This window comes from Chiloscyllium punctatum, chromosome 42, assembly GCF_047496795.1.
Source record: "Chiloscyllium punctatum isolate Juve2018m chromosome 42, sChiPun1.3, whole genome shotgun sequence".
NCBI classification, from domain to species: Eukaryota; Metazoa; Chordata; class Chondrichthyes; order Orectolobiformes; family Hemiscylliidae; genus Chiloscyllium; species Chiloscyllium punctatum.
Genome location: NC_092780.1, coordinates 2,095,553 through 2,112,503, shown reverse-complemented (window position 1 = coordinate 2,112,503; position 16,951 = coordinate 2,095,553). Strand labels below are relative to the sequence as shown.

The 16,951-nt window shown below is 47.6% G+C and overlaps 1 protein-coding gene across 1 annotated transcript in view; it reads right to left on the bottom strand.

The window, feature by feature from the left end:
- Nucleotides 1–606: 606 nt before the first annotated feature.
- The window catches only part of LOC140465624 (insulin-like growth factor-binding protein 4), a 46,490-nt gene continuing 30,145 nt past the window's right edge, over nucleotides 607–16,951 (bottom strand). The window contains exons 2-4 of the mRNA XM_072561179.1: nucleotides 10,567–10,730; nucleotides 8,456–8,584; nucleotides 607–6,330 (exon numbers count right to left, since the gene is read on the bottom strand). Of these exons, the coding sequence (XP_072417280.1) occupies nucleotides 6,193–6,330; nucleotides 8,456–8,584; nucleotides 10,567–10,730 (431 nt within the window). The 3' untranslated portion in view covers nucleotides 607–6,192. The remainder of the gene's footprint in view (nucleotides 6,331–8,455; nucleotides 8,585–10,566; nucleotides 10,731–16,951) is intronic.

Below are 16,951 nucleotides of genomic sequence, written 5' to 3'. Positions count from 1 at the left end.
AGTTGTTGTGAAGCCACATAGGAACAGGGAAAATGGGATGGGGAAGGGGTTACACCTAAGGGTGTCCGGCAGTGACCCCCAGAGTCTCATAAGGAGATTTCTCCCTCGTGTCACTTCAATGAAACCTGGTCACTCTGTTGCTGACTTATTCCAAGTGTGGGGTAAAGGGCCTTAACTGGACACGACTGACCCACCATAAGGTCTCACTGGTCCCACAGGCAGTGAGCCACCTGTTACTGCCCCAATTCACTGACAAAACAACTAGGAAGTTGTGGGGGGGGAGGGGGGGGGAAGCTGGGGGTCTGGCAAGACAGCAATGGCACAGTGGCTGTAAAGTATGGTCCATCAAGCTGGTTTTCTGCCTGAGCTGTGCATGTGTTTACATCTGATCAGGGAAGGAGTTAACGTAGGGAGGGGCCTGTGAAGCACTGAGGACTGGGTCATTATTGTGACCTTAAGTCATCAAAATGAACTGTCTCTTTAAACTGGATTAAAAGTGTCTCAATGTCAAAAACACAGCAATCAATTCATGCACAGAAAGATCCCACAAACAACACAGCAACAACATGATAGACAGGAGATCCTGAAAAAACTGGACACAGCAGCACCAATGGAATTTGCATTTATTACATTCCAATATTTTGCAAAAAAACACACTCTAACATAGTATTTTAAAAAAAGATTCTGAATATCACAGGGTGTTAAAGATTGTTACCAGTAAATATCATATATAGGTCAACTGTGTTGGTAGTCACCTGTCTCCAGGATCTGTACCAGTGAAAGTCACATCATCACATTTGGATTCCTCCCTTTGCTCACAGTCACAGGGCCCTGTGAACGCCCTTCCTGTTTCTCACACCAGTTCCTGTCCCAAACAGGTCACTATTGAGCCTGTCCCCCATCCAATGATACCAAACAAACTGAATTTCTGTTCACACTTTCATTACACCAAGCATGAGGTGAGATTGAAAGAGCAGAGGAGCAGAGGTGGAAGGAATGGCATCCATTCAGGGTCTAATCTTGTTACAAAGGCAGTTAACTCAATTCTCCTGACGGCCCCCTTTGTGTGGCAGTGTCAAGCTGTGCAGAGACCCTCAGTATACCAACACCAAGTGTCAGTGTGTATGATGGTTCCATCTGTCCCCGGAGTTGGGACTGGCCTCATTGCTGTGGAACACTGCAAGTAGTTGGACCATTCCATGGCACCCATCCTTGGGGAAAAACCCGTGAAGGAAAACACCTTTGACCACCAGTCCATCAGGAAGTGGTCTACACGTAGTGGGAAAAGGAGAGGATGGATCCTGTCGGGTTGCTTCCTGACAAACTATCAAAGTCAGAATGCCTCATCACCAGAACTTTCCAACAAGCACCAAGTCATCGCCTGGCTGGTGGTCTGTCAGATCCTTCATGTATGCCCAGTTGGTCTGTACCACCACACACCACCCTCAAAGCAGCTGTGGGGTTGGGGGAAGCAGTATAGAGGCTGTCACACATCTCCATCTGAATGTGCCTTAGCAAAGGAGGGTCTGGAGGAAGATGCAGTGGTTTGTGTTGAGGTTCGTCCTGAGCAGCTCCGTGACACGGGACTCTGTGCTCTACTGTCTGGTCCCCAGGACGCACACTGAGACAAAATTGGACTGCGCCTGGAGGACCATCACCTCAATGAGAGACACTTTTTTGGTCTGCCCGAAACTTGTGGGTCTTGCAGAGCAAGGAGTTGACCCTGATCCAGTGTTCCAGACTGGCACATTCCAAGGCTCAGGGCTACATGCTTTGGGACACACTAAAACTGGGCCAGCTGCTGCCAAGGGGCATTGGGGAAAGACCATGGTCTTCCCGTCAGAGTATAATGAGGGTCCGTTCAGTTACCAGACCCTCCCGGCGCCTCCAATGTAAATGTATGTCAGTATAGTCCTGCATAAGGAAGAAATGCCTTTGGTTTTCACAGGGAGTGTCAGATTTCAATGTTTGCTTTTCCTGAAATGCAAAACCTGTACTGAACTGCTTTAATATCTGTGCATGTACATCGACTTTTTATGAACAAAGTATATTTTTCAATAAAAATAATCTCTCCAGGAGTGAGCAGAGCCCTGTTCTACTGGGGTCCTAAAAACTTGGCACCCAGTCTGGCATTATGGTGGCTCAGTGGTTAGCACTGCTGCCTCACAGCGCCAGGGACCCCGGTTCAATTCTTACCCTTAGGTGACTGTCTGTGTGGAGTTTGCATGTTTTCCCTGTGTCTGTGAGGGTTTCCTCCAGGTGCTCCGGTTTCCACCCACAGTCCAAGGACGTGCAGATCAGGGTGGAGTGGCCATGTTAAATGTGGGATTATGGTGAAAGGGCAGAATGGTCTTCAGGGGGTCTGTGCAGACTGGACCCTTCCCGTGCTGTAGGAATTCTAAGGTGACAATGCTCACTGCTCCTCAGGAATTTTCAGGTAAACTTCAACTTCAACGGAATCTGGAATCATTGTCAGCTCCGATAGTGACAGTACCTTCCTCTGGTTGAACATTGGCTGATGGTTCCTGCTACAGTCTGACCTGGGTCTCAGCATGAGGAAGTTGTTGAGGAGGGAGATGGATGGGCACTACATTAACGTTACAGTCCCTGAAGAGTCTGCATCTGAAAGGGCACAATGTGAACCAGGGCAGACCTCAGCTGGGAATCTGCCCCCAATGGCCAGTGTCTGCTTTCCCACTGGTGACCTCCACGTAACTGAGGTCACAGGTCACCCAGCTCTGAGCAATGACCAATGAGGAGGCTCCCTACTGCAACAGAGTGACATTAAATGAAGCACGTGACAGGGAGCAGGTGGCTGGAAGGTGAACCATTCTCACTGAATGCTCCAGCAGGCAGCTATAGTGCATCTTCGTATGACCAGCCCAGACAACCTGGGCCTCCCTGATGCTGCACGTGCTTGTTCTCCCAATCTGACCTGGTCACATTTGCCTACATTTAGTCCATGTCCCTCTAAAGCCTTCCTACTCATGTAGCCTTGCATAGTGACAGCGGTTTCAGTTCTGGACTCAGTCTCTCAGAGTGGTGTTCATGTTTTGAAACCAAGGGGAGCCCAGACATTGACAGGCAGAGTGGAAAGAGCTCGGGGAGAATTATTCCTGCTCCTAAGTTCACCATCATTCTCTTTTTCTAAGTGACCAATTGAGAGATGGTCTTACACACCACTGCAGCAGGTGGGACTTGAACCCAGGCCTCCTGCTCCAGGGGTAGGGACACTACGACTGCATCACAAGAGGGGCCCTCAATGTCTACCATTGAAAGCATCAGCTGCAATCAATTTGAGGGGAGCTCTCCATTTCCCGGTGAAGTGCTGTTGTAACTGGGACTGAGAGGATAGTTACTCCTGCAGCTCCATCGCTCGCTCTCCCTTTCTTTCTGTGGTTGGTTCAAAGCCCAATCTCGCCAACAGTTTCTAGGTGATCGAGTCACTAAACAGATTGACATCCTCCATCACAAGTTAGGCTGAGGTTGGATCTGGCTTGGTTTCTGACCTGTGACACGAGTCTTTCCCCTGCATTATCGGACAGCTTCAGGTTATTGGCTGCCGTTGCATAGGAAGCAGTACCTCTCCCTTTTAACAAAACAAACTCAACGTCCAACTGTCCAGCGGACATTCTAAACTGTCCTACTGTCTGACATAACAATATAAGCAGAGGGTCTCACAACAGAGATCCAACCTCATTCTGGGGAAATAATACAACCCAGAAAATGCATTCTTTGGCTGAACCAACCTCCTCCCTGCTTCAGGAACAGAAACACTGAACCCAAACCCTGGGGAGGGATTGAGTCTGGACTGTCCCAGTTGATCAGCTGAAGACAAACTGATCCAATCACCCAAGTGAAGGGAATGGTTCAATGTCCCAGTTTGGGGCAGAGGAGGCTTTATTATCCACTAACTCTAACAATTACAATGGTATAGGAACAGTCCCAAATGCTGCTGTTTATAATCAGACCAGAATATCTTTTCCCACTCGTCTCCTGCTCTCTGCTTCAACCATTCCAGCCTGGGCTTTGGTTAGTATCTTGGTGAAAGTGAGGACTGCAGATGCTGGAGATCAGAGTCAAGCTTAGAGTGGTGCTGGAAAAGCACACTGGTGAAGGGCTTTTGCCCAAAACGTCAATTTTCCTGCTCCTCAGATGCTCCCTGACCTGCTGTGCTTTTCCAGCACCACTCTAATCTTGACTTTGGTTAGTATCTGCCAGTTGGCCAGACGGAAAGGTAGCTCTAATAAATGGGGAAATGTAAATAATCAATCTCAATGATTGATACTTCCAATACTGAAATGTATCGGCACCAGTAGAATTAATGGAACATTGAATAATCCATGGTGAGTGTGGAACATGGAGAGTTTGATCGTCTCTCTCAGGCCACAAGCCTTCAAACAGATGCCACATTTTGTGTTCCTAGCCAGTAGTCACCCAGACAGCCTGGGGACTCACTCAGGGGCAGGAGAAGACCACCCACCCCAATGATGCTAAAGCTGCCTCATGTCTCACTGGCAGACCCTCACTTCCTGAAAAGAGATTGCAAACACAGAGATTACTCCTTTCATTCTTCCATGGGACGGATCACTATTGGTGAGGCGGTCTCTCACAGCCCCTGACTGTGTCTACACGCTCTCTCTGATTGTTCTCCCAAATGGCAGTTACACATCAATCACATTGCTGTGGCTCTGGAGTCATATGTAGGCCAGACCAGGTAAGGATGGCAGATTTTCATCCCTAAAGGAGATTAGTGAATTAGATGGGTTTTTCTGACAATTAGTGATTGCTTTAGGGCCAGTAGGATTGAGACTAGCTTTCAATTCCTGATTTTAAATGAATTAAAATTCTACGAGTTTCTGTGGTGGGATTTGAACCTATGTTGTCAAACCATTCTCTGGGTCTCTAGTTGATTTGTTCAGTGACATTATCAGTGACTTCTGAAGGCACAGAAGCATTCACGGTGCACCTTTGCACAATTTAAAATTCCTCCTCTCCCTGTTGCTCAGGAATTAGTGATCTCTGCAGCAGCGATAACAGCCAACTATCTTCCTCCAGCAATCTGCCCCAACGGCTCAATGACTACCCCCTCAATATCCCATCTGCCACCTTTCCCAAGAGATTTATAAAACTCGATTGAGAAGCCACAGGGCTGAATGGAGCTGCAAGTGGACAGAGGCTGAGTGAGTGAGGTATTCATGTCTTTGGGAGGTCCTGTCCAAGTAACCCATTGGGTGCCATTAGAAGGACTAAGGTTAGGTGGAGAATAATAGCCAAAAGGAGAGTCGTAAGGAAGGAAGGAAGGAAGGGTCTTTAAGGGTCACCTGGTGGTCATCCCATCCCAAATATCAACGGACAACACAAACCCCTTCAACATTGGATCAAACTTCCATTGGCCATGAGTGAATATCAAACAGACTCCTGCAAGAAACAGGTTTCTGGGCTTCTCATCGAGACAGAATGAGGCACTAAGTGAGATGCGGAAGCATTTTATTTTGGAGTGTCAGTGCCCTATTGGCACCTTGTAGGATTTAATACTGATTCATGCATTTCTCCCCTATCCCCAATATTTCAATACCCTTTCTCACGGGCTAGGGTGAGACTGTTTAGCACCAGGTGCACTGGAAGGACACAACTAGTTTGTTTGGTTGTTGTAAGTTAAAGAGTTTGGTTCAGTCTGCTCGGAGAGTTAGACTGAAAGACCTTTAACACCTTTAGGCTAGAATGGCACACAGGTGAACATGGACTTTCCCTCATGGTCCTTACTCCCTGTGACCTGACACTCACTAATTATCTGACTACAGTCTGACCACAGGCCACAGGGGAGAAGGGCCACTTGCTGTGGGTGCTCACAATGGGACCTACTTGGAGTGAGAGATTGGAGAATGTGGCAAACCCACAGGAACAGGCAACAGGAACATCAGAAAGATATCAAAATTGGAAGACGTTAGACAACAGAAACACTTCTATAAGGAGCAGACAAAAGCTTAAAAGGATTCTGTGATTGTCAATGTAACTGAGCACTGATTCAGTGAGGTTTGAATGAGCAATGACTGCACACTCCTGCATCTCACAGAACACACTGACTCAACTTGTGGGAGTTCCCTCTCCATCTTACAAAGATAACATCAGAAAGAACAGTGGATTTTTTTGGAAAGAACAGTGAAGCATCTTTCTGTTGGAAGCATCAGCTCAGTCCTTCTCCTGCTCCAGGAGAAACTGCTGACAGTCAATGTCTCCCTTCACCTCTGGAGAGCCAATCAGCTTCACCCCTGTTTTCGGTTCGACACACCAGCACTTGCCCCTTTCTCCATCCAGCGAGGGGTGACACTGTGAGGAGGGGGAGGTGGGAGGAGACGGGAAACAGAGTCATCAGAAACATTGATTCCACAATCAGCAGCTCAATAACATCACTTTCAAATTCAACCCGAAGTTGTCTACACATGGCTGGTTAGGCTGGGACTTTATTTCCCTGGAGCGTCGGGGGTTGAGGGGTGACCTTAAAGGAGTTTATAAAATCATGAGGGGCTTGAGGTGTTTTTCCTGGGGTGGGGTGGGGGGGGGGGGGAAGGTGGGAAAGAGTCCACAAATAGAGGGCATAGGTTTAGGGTGAAAGGGGAAAGATTTAAAATGGTCACACAGAGGTGGTGAGTGTGTGGAATGAGCTGCCAAAGTAGATGATACAGGTTGGGACAATTACACCATTTAAAAAGACATGATACATGAATAGGAAACGTTTAGGTGGATTTGGCTAAATGCAGGCAAATGGGACTAGGTCAGTTTGGGAAGCCTGACCATCACAGACAAGTTGGGCCACAGGGCCCGTTTCTGAGGAAGGGTCGCCAGACCTGAAACGTTAACTCTGATTTCTCTCCACAGATTCTGCCAGACCCTGCTGAGCTTTTCCAGCAATTTCTGTTTTTGCGTCTGTTTCTGTGCTGTACGACTGCACAACACAATCCAGTCAGGAATCAATTCAAATACATAACAAACCCTTCCATTTGACATCATTGATATTAATTTATAAAGCTCCAAATCAGAAAGGCCAGTCAGCTTTACTCTGTATCTAACCCCGCGCTGTCCCTGTCCTGGGAGTGTTTGATAGGGGACTGTGTCGAGGGAGCTGTACTCTGTATCTAACCCCGCGCTGTCTCTGTCCTGGGAGTGTTTGATAGGGGACAGTGTTGAGGGAGCTTTACTCTGTATCTAACCCCGCGCTGTCTCTGTCCTGGGAGTGTTTGATAGGGGACTGTGTCGAGGGAGCTGTACTCTGTATCTAACCCCGCGCTGTCTCTGTCCTGGGAGTTTTTGATAGGGGACTGTGTCGAGGGAGCTGTACTCTGTATCTAACGCCGTGCTGTCCCTACCCTGGGAGTGTTTGATAGGGGACAGTGTTGAGGGAGCTGTACTCTGTATCTAACCCCGTGCTGTCCCTGTCCTGGGAGTGTTAGATGGGGGACAGTGTAGAGGGAGCTTTACTCTGTATCTAACCCCGTGCTGTCCCTGTCCTGGGAGTGTTAGATGGGGGACAGTGTAGAGGGAGCTGTACTCTGTATCTAACCCCGCGCTGTCCCTGTCCTGGGAGTGTTTGATAGAGGACAGTGTTGAGGGAGCTGTACTCTGTATCTAACGCCGTGCTGTCCCTACCCTGGGAGTGTTTGATAGGGGACAGTGTTGAGGGAGCTGTACTCTGTATCTAACCCCGCGCTGTCTCTGTCCTGGGAGTGTTTGATAGGGGACAGTGCCGAGGGAGCTGTACTCTGCATCTAACCCCGCGCTGTCTCTGTCCTGGGAGTGTTTGATAGGGGACAGTGTTGAGGGAGCTGTACTCTGTATCTAACCCCGCGCTGTCTCTGTCCTGGGAGTGTTTGATAGGGGACAGTGTTGAGGGAGCTGTACTCTGTATCTAACCCCGCGCTGTCCCTGTCCTGGGAGTGTTTGATAGGGGACCGTGTTGAGGGAGCTTTACTCTGTATCTAACCCCGTGCTGTCCCTGTCCTGGGAGTGTTTGATAGGGGACCGTGTTGAGGGAGCTTTACTCTGTATCTAACCCCGCGCTGTCTCTGTCCTGGGAGTGTTTGATAGGGGACCGTGTTGAGGGAGCTTTACTCTGTATCTAACCCCGTGCTGTCCCTGTCCTGGGAGTGTTTGATAGGGGACAGTGCCGAGGGAGCTGTACTCTGTATCTAACCCCGTGCTGTCTCTGTCCTGGGAGTGTTTGATAGGGGACAGTGTTGAGGGAGCTGTACTCTGTATCTAACCCCGCGCTGTCTCTGTGCTGGTGTTTGGCCAGCGAGACGTGTACAATCATAGCAGTAATAGGCATGCCTCCAATTGTCGGTGTCTCTGTGGGGAGAATTTCCTGGGTGGTATCGAGGAGAGCTGACTGTTATCCTGGAAGTGAAGAAGCAGCTCTGCTGGTGCATTTAGTGATCATTGCCAATGAAACACAAACCTGCTTTGGATGATAAAATCCTTTCCTGTCACAGTTTGGGATGGGAATATGGTACAGGTTTTCATGTGTCTGACTCAGTGACATCGCAAACCTCTCAAGTGCTCGCTGCAGCTGTCCGTGACAAGGTCCCTGTGAACAGGAACATCGAGAAGGTGTTGATTAATTCACTTCACCCGCATCATGGCTGATAATAATCATATCCAGAAAATTTCTGAATAAAATGAAATTCAAAAACTATAATTGTTGATTGGAGAAAATGTGACAATGTCCTCTGAAAGGATGGCACTGGTAGGAGGGAGAGAGAAGGTTGAAGTCTGCAGTTAGAAATGAAAACCTTCAGAAGAAACTCAATCAGGGAATTCTAATATTAATTCGGATCAACAATACTGGAGAATCATAATCTGGGAGAGTGGAACCAAAGCAGAGAAATTCAAACTGATGGAGAGCAATTTGAAACAGAAAGACCAAATTGGTAATTGAAGGGGAGATATTCCGAAGAATTGACAGGTTAAGTTCACAAATAAAAACATTATACTGTTTCAGAATATAGTGAGATGTAGGAAATTAAAAGTGTGAGAGGGAGGGCTTCAATGGGATAATATTGATGAAATTTCTTCACACAGAAATATTTACAAAAAATATTAATCACACTGCGGGTGGCGAAATGAAGGAACATTATTGATGTTTCAGTTGGAAACTCAATCCATTAGATTGGATCCAACCCAATTACTAATCCACTCGGAGAGTTAGCAGCAAGAGTTAAACAGTTTGGATTTGAGCTTCTGCTGGGTCTGGTGAAAGAGGAGTTAGTGTTTTCTAGCAGGAGCTCAGACTGGCTGTGTTTCCAAAGTTTATTTTGTTTTCTTCCCGGACATCGGGCAGGTTTGTTCTCAGGCAGCCTGCTCCATGGAGAATGAGAGAGTGGAGCCACGGAGCAGCTCCATAGCAGCACTGCACCCAGGCCTAAAGCACATGGCCAAGGCACTGAAGTCAGGAGAAAATGGCTGCTACTAAACAAAGAGCTGAGAGGAGGGTAAGAAGTAGAGGTGAAACTTGCTGAGGAGTAATGGAGTGCATTAATAGCTTCAGCCATTTAACAGAGACAGCTGCACAAGGCAGTGTGGTGACTGACTTGCTGTTTGTACATTATTCCCCTGGTTCCTCAGATGTCAAGCCAAGTTTAAAGCAACTTCAAACATGGTCAATGCTGCACTGATCCACCACCAGAGCCAGCCATTCCCCAGCGACACTGAAACAACTGGGTTTATCAACACTTTGCAAAACACTTCACATCTACAGAATCATAGAGTCATAAACAAAGCAGCCACTATTGTAATGTAGTTTATAAACTGCAAGCTCACACAAACAGCAGGATGGTAAGCATCAGATCTTTATGTCGGTGATGTTTGTTGAGGGATAAATATTGTTCATGTCAAAAATGAGAAATCCCTGTTCACCTACAAGACAGTAGCCACAGGATCATTCCCAGCTGCCTGTGAGAGCAGACAGACAGACAGACAGACAGCACTGCACTTAGCAACTCACTCAAAAAAACACTCTCATTGAGGGAGCATGGGGCTCTCTCACCGTCTGCTCTGACAGGAGCACAATAGGAGTGAGAGAGAAAGAGAGCGAAACAGAGGGAAAGAGAGAGAGAGACACAGGGGGAAAGAGAGAGAGAAAGAAAGAGAGACGGGGAGGGGGGAAGAGAGAGAGAGAGAGAAGTGAGATAGAGATATAGATGGGGGGAGAGAGAGACGCAGTGGGGAGAGCAAGAAAGTGAGAGAGACGGGGGAGAAGGAGAGGGGGAGAGAAAGACAAAAGGGAGAGACAACGAGTGTAACAGAGACAAAGGGTGAGAGAGAAAGAGAAAGAGAGCGCCGGAGAGGGAGAGAGAGCTGGAGCGAAAAACAGAAATGAAGACAGACAGAATGAGTGAGAGACAGGCAGAGAGAGACAAACAGTGACATGGAGAGACAGATAGACATAGAGTGAGTGAACATTAGACATGAGAGAGAGAGAGTGCCAGAGACACACACACAGACAGAGACTCAAGGTGGAAATGGTACTATACTGATACCAAAATGGTACAATACTGATACCAAACTTGCCATTATTCGTGGTTCATCACGGATGTGGTTGTTCTTTGACCTCCCATTGTTGTGAGTTTTCTCGCGAATCCGAGCGTAGTGTTTGGCAATGCACTTCTTGTCATAGGAGTGGCAAGGGATGTGACTGCTGTCTGGGTGTTCCAGTTCCCAGTAATCCTCCAATTCTGCAGCAATAACGACAGCTTGAAACTTCAGTGGGAAAGCAAAAACACGAACGTTTCCAAAACCTCACAGCCAAATCACTTCACTCCTGGAGCCACCCACACAGTTAACAGGAGGCGAAGTCAAAGAGTGTGGTGCTGGAGAGGCACAGCAGGTCAGGCAGCATCTCAGGAGCAGGAGAGTCGATGTTTCGGGCATAAACTCTTCATCAGGAATCTGCTCCTCGGATGCTGCCTGACCTGCTGTGCTTTTCCAGCACCACACTTTTCGACTCTGATCTCCAGCATCTGCAGTCCTCACTTTCTCCCAGTTAACAGGTAGCAGTCTGTAACAAACCTCTGTGCCTCACTCGTCAATACAGACACACACAGGCACAACAACAGAAACACTAGCTGAACATTCTAAAGAAATCTACACTTCAGTTGTAAGACGTATTTTACCATCAGTACAACCCCCCGACAGTGCAACACGCCCTCAGCACTGATCCTCAGACAGTGCGGCACTCTCTCAGCACCAACTTTCCGACAGTGCGGCACTCCACCAGCACTGCCCCTCCAACAGAGCAGCGCTCCCTCAGTACTGACCCTCCGACAGTGCGGCACTCCCTCAGACAAGGATTTGAAAGAATAAGCGATAGTCACAGGTGAGGTCCTGGAAGACTGGAGGTTGGCAAACATAGTGCCACTGTTTAAGAAGGGTTGTAAGGACAAGCCAGGGAACTATAGACCGGTGAGCCTGACCTCAGTGGTGGGCAAGTTGTTGGAGGGAATCCTGAGGGACAGGATGTATATGTATTTGGAAAGGCAAGGGCTGATTCGGGATAGTCAACATGGCTTTGTGCGTGGGGAAATCATGTCTCACAAACTTGATTTGAGTTTTTTAAAGAAGCAACAAAGAGGATTGATGAGGGTAGAGCAGTAGATGTGATCTATATGGACTTCAGTAAGGCGTTCGACAAGGTTCCCCATGGGAGACTGATTAACAAGGTTAGATCTCATGGAATACAGGGAGAACTAGCCATTTGGATACAGAACTGGCTCAAAGGTAGAAGACAGAGGGTGGTGGTGGAGGGTTGTTTTTCAAACTGGAGGCCTGTGACCAGTGGAGTGCCACAAGGATTGGTGCTGGGCCCTCTACGTTTTGTCATTTACATAAATGATTTGGATGCGAGCATAAGAGGGACAGTTAGTAAGTTTGAGATGACACCAAAATTGGAGGTGTAGTGGACAGTGAAGAGGGTTATCTCAGATTACAACAGGATCTGGACCAGATGGGCCAATGGGCTGAGAAGTGGCAGATGGAGTTTAATTCAGATAAATGCGAGGTGCTGTATTTTGGGAAAGCAAATCTTAGCAGGACTTATACACTGAATGGTAAGGTCCTAGAGAGTGTTGCTGAACAAAGAGACCTTGGAGTGCAGGTTCATAGCTCCTTGAAAGTGGAGTCGCAGGTAGATAGGATAGTGAAGAAGACGTTTGGTATGCTTTCCTTTATTGGTCAGAGTATTGAGCACAGGAGTTCGGAGGTCATGTTACGGCTGTACAGGACATTGGTTAGGCCACTGTTGGAATATTGCATGCAATTCTGGTCTCCTTCCAATCAGAAAGATGTTGTGAAACTTGAAAGGGTTCAGAAAAGATTTACAAGGATGTTGCTAGGGTTGGAGGATCTGAGATATAGGGAGAGGCTGAACAGGCTGGGGCTGTTTTCCCTGGAGTGTCGGAGGCTGAGGGATGACCTTATAGAGGTTTACAAAATTATGAGGGGCATGGATAGGATAAATAGGCAAAGTCTTTTCCCTGGGGTCGGGGATTCCAGAACTAGAGGACATAGGTTTAGGGTGAAAGGGGAAAGATATAAAAGAGACCTAAGGGGCAACTTTTTCACACAGAGGGTGGTACGTGTATGGAATGAGCTGCCAGAGGAAGTGGTGGAGGCTGGTACAATTGCAACATTTAAGAGGCATTTGGATGGGTATATGAATAGGAAGGGTTTGGGGGGATATGGGCCGGGTGCTGGCAGGTGGGACTAGATTGGGTTGGGATATCTGGTCGGCATGGATGGGTTGGACCGAAGGGTCTGTTTCCATGCTGTACATCTCCATGACTCTATGACATCCAATCTTGAGGGGTCTTGATGGGGTGGATGTGGAGACTGCTGAAGGATTCTGAGGAAGAGTCATATCAGCCTCAAAATGTTAGCGCTGCTTCTCTCTCTACACACGCTGCTGAGTCTTTGAAGTATTCTGCGTTTATGCTGGATGTGGATGAATCTAGAATGAGGGATCACTGCTCAGAATCAGAGATCTTCCATTTACACCAGACAAGAGGGACTCTTTATCTGACAGAGGATTGTGAGTCTTTAGGCCTCTCTTCCTGAAAAGCTGGTGGAAGCAGAATAGAAATATTTTTATGTTGGAGGTGAATCGATTTGTATTCAGCTAGGAGGTGGAAGGTTTCCAGGGGTAGGTGTTAATGTGGACGGTGGGTTCCTCCTGGAACAGCCATGGTCTTACTGATTGGCAGAGCAGACTCAAGGGGCTGAAAGGCTTCCTCCCACTCCTTGCTGGTATATCCATATGCTACAGGCTGGGGTGGAATCTGGAGACAAATAGCAGCAGCTCCTCAGTAAGTCATTCAGTAGTAGAGTCAGAGAGATTTACCCTTTGGTCCAACCCGTCCATGCCGACCAGATATACTAAAGTAATCCAGTCCCATTTGCCAGCACTTGGCCCATATCCCTCCAACCCTTCCAATTCATATACCCATCCAGATGCCTCTTAAATGTTGCAATTGTACCAGCCTCCACCACTTCCTCTGGCAGCTCATTCCATACATGTACCACCCTCTGTGTGAAAAGGTTGCCCCTTTTATATCTTTCCCCTCTCACCCTAAACCCTCTAGTTCTGGACTCCCCGACCCCAGGGAAAAGACCTTGTCTAGTTATCCTATCCATGCCCCTCATGATTTTGTAAACCTCAATATGGTCACCGTCAAAAAGCATGGTGCTGGAAAAGCCCAGCAGGTCAGGCAGCGTCCGAGGAGCAGATTCTTGAAGAAGAGCTTATGCCTGAAACATCAATTCTCCTGCCCCTCGGACGCTGCCTGACCTGCTGGGCTTTTCCAGCACCATACCTTTTGACACTGACTCTCCAGCATCTGCAGTCCTCACTTTCTCCTAGAAGGTCACCCCTCATCCTCCAACGCTCCAGGGGAAAACAGTCCCAGCCTGTTCAGCCTCTCTCTACAGCTCAAATCCTCCAACCCTGGCAACATCTCTGTAAATCCTTGCTGAACCCTTCCTCATGATTAAACCACTCGTTTTCACATGTGGTCTGATTCAGCTGCTGCAGTGTTAGGATTGGGGCCACTTGGTTTTGGAGTAACTTCATCATTGCTCTGGGACAAATGTAACACAATGTCAAACCATACAGACACACCTTGGCGATGGAATCTCACTTGGGCCACTCTGCTGCCACTTTTCCCACTTCAGAATCTCCAGATTCCAAAATCGCAGTCTCCCTCCCCCCACCCCCACTCTCTCTCATTCCTCTCTCTCTCTCACCCCTCTCTGCCTCTCCCTCCGTCCCTCATTTTCCTCCCTCTAACTCTCCCCCATTTCCCTTCACCTCCTTTCATCACCTCGCCCCCCCCCCCCCCACTCCTCTCCCCCTCTTTCTTTCTCTCTCGTTCTGCATTCTACAGAGAATTGAAGAGTTAAGGAAACACTTCCCTTGGTGCCAGTTCTAACTGCAGCCAATCAGATTCTAATTCCAAAAATACACAGAGTTAAAGGCATTGAGGGAATCTCTTCTGCATCCGACCCTCGCCAGGAAATTCTTTCAGGAATTGCTTTTGCAAAAGCAATTCTTATCCTTGCCCAAGTCAACAGACTTCAGCAGCTCGCAGCTTAAAAATGTGTTGCTGGAAAAGCGCAGCAGGTCAGGCAGCATCAAAGGAACAGGAGAATCGATGTTTCGGGCACAAACCCGAAGAAGGGCTTATCCCCGAAACGTCGATTCTCCTGTTCCTTTGATGCTGCCTGACCTGCTGTGCTTTTCCAGCAACACATTTTCAGCTCTGATCTCCAGCATCTGCAGTCCTCACTTTCTCCTTCAGCAGCTCACAGTCCCTCACCAAGATTTAACTGTTTGTTGGTTCACACTCTGAAGGGTTTTATATTAAAAAGCACCCCCTCACACATGATCCAAACTGTGCCTCCCCCCCCACACACAAACATCAATCCCATTTGCTCTGTGAAGGCTCCTGGCTGACAGGGGAGGGGATGGGGGGGACAATGGAAGGAGCTACTCTCTCAGGCTTTGGAACCACAGAGAACGCCACATCAGCCCTGACCCAAGGGGAAGGAACAGGCTGAAGGAGGCAGAGTCTCCTGTTGTTCTCATCGCAGGGGAGTATACTGAGGAGGTGGCCATTTGATCCATTCTCCCTGTGTTGGCCCCTGCTATCAATTTAATGAATCCCATTCCTCTGCCCTTATTCATACAATGGTTTTGTTTATGCAGTTCTCTACATGCCTTTTAGAAGTTGCCATTGGATCAGCTTTGACAGCGTTGTGTTTCCCAGATCATAATGGATCCATTTGTAACAATGTTTGTGTAAGAAGGGTGAATGGGCTTAAAACAATAACTCTTGTTTCTCTCTCTCTTCACAGACGCTGAAACACCTGCTGAGTTTCTCCAACTCCCTATTATCCCTGCTAATTTCTCCACTTCCTACAGGTTATTTTATTAAACTAGTGTATCTCCAGTGCAGCGCAATTCAGGAGTCTCGTGTGTGGCTGAGTGACTGGATTGTCTTGCTTAAGCCTCTCTGTCTCTATGTGTAGGCACTGCCTGTGAAAGCACTGTCCGCATCCGAGAGCCTCAGATCCCAAGGTCAATGTGTGAGATCGTTCCTCCCATCCTGGCCGGAGGTCAGGGGAAAGCAGGAAATGACTGGGTTTTTAAAAACTTTCCTTTTCAGTAATTTTGATTCTCTCCAGTGGGTCCAACTGGCAATTTTATATCAAATAGATAGTTAAAGAAAGCATTTTTATAACCATTCTAATAGCTCTGGTACAACCGCAAAGACTGAATCATTATTCAAAAGCCTCAAACACACGGTTCTCATTACACAGCTCACAAGGGGATAATTAACAATATGAACCCTGCGTTGGCTGACAGACTGTTTCTGATCCTCTAATGCAAGCAGCCAGGTGAGCTAATTACACCAGACAATCATTTCAACAGTTTCTCCAGAATTCCTTGGCTTTAAAAAGGTTCCTGAATGGCTGCATTTGTATTCGGTATTAGAAAGGCCAACAAACATCAGACTGACTAGACATCAATGGCCCACAGGGATGGCCGGACACACACTGACAGCACCACTATCTGGCTTTCAGAATGGCCAAAATATGTGTCTGCCAGAACATCAGAGAGTGAGAGCTCAGGACAGCAACAAACCCAGAGGGACAGAAAAACCACCAATAGCAACTTCAGAACAAAGTCAAGGTTTGTTTGATTGGGTCCAAATCGTCATGGAATCAGGTCCAGATCGCACTGTTCAGTGGAAACCCTGTCCCTTTCAGGCCACTGCTCTGAATGGTAAATTGAAGTCACCGTAATGGTCTAAACTGTTGGGGTTACACTGTTCTTGCAAATGTCAGGCTGCAGATTACAGGCACACTCATTAGTAACAAAGTCCCAATGCAGTACATCCTCTGAAGTCAATGCAGTAATTCTGGATGTAGGTTTCTGTTAACATCTTCAGTGGGCCTCCGACGTTTTTGGGTTTCTTTGGGTTGGTGATTACATTTCCTGTGGTGACATCACTTCCGGCGGTGACGTCATTTCCTGTTCTTTTTCTCAGGTGGTGGTAGATGGGGTCTAACTGAGATATAAGGATACTAGTGAGAGAGGGTCACCAGGATATGTGAACACCAACTAGCCACAACAAGACATGACCCTCTCACTAGTATCCTTACACACGGAGGAGGAAGGACACCACTTCGACTGGGACAACACATCCATCCTAGGGCAACACATCCATTCTAGGACAAGCCAAACAGAGACACAAACAAGAATTCCTAGAAGCATGGCATTCCAACCGGAACTCTATCAACAAACACATCGAGTTAGACCCCATCTACCATCCCTGAGAGAAAGAACAAGAAATGACATCACCACAGGAAATGATGTCACCACAGGAAATGACATCACCAA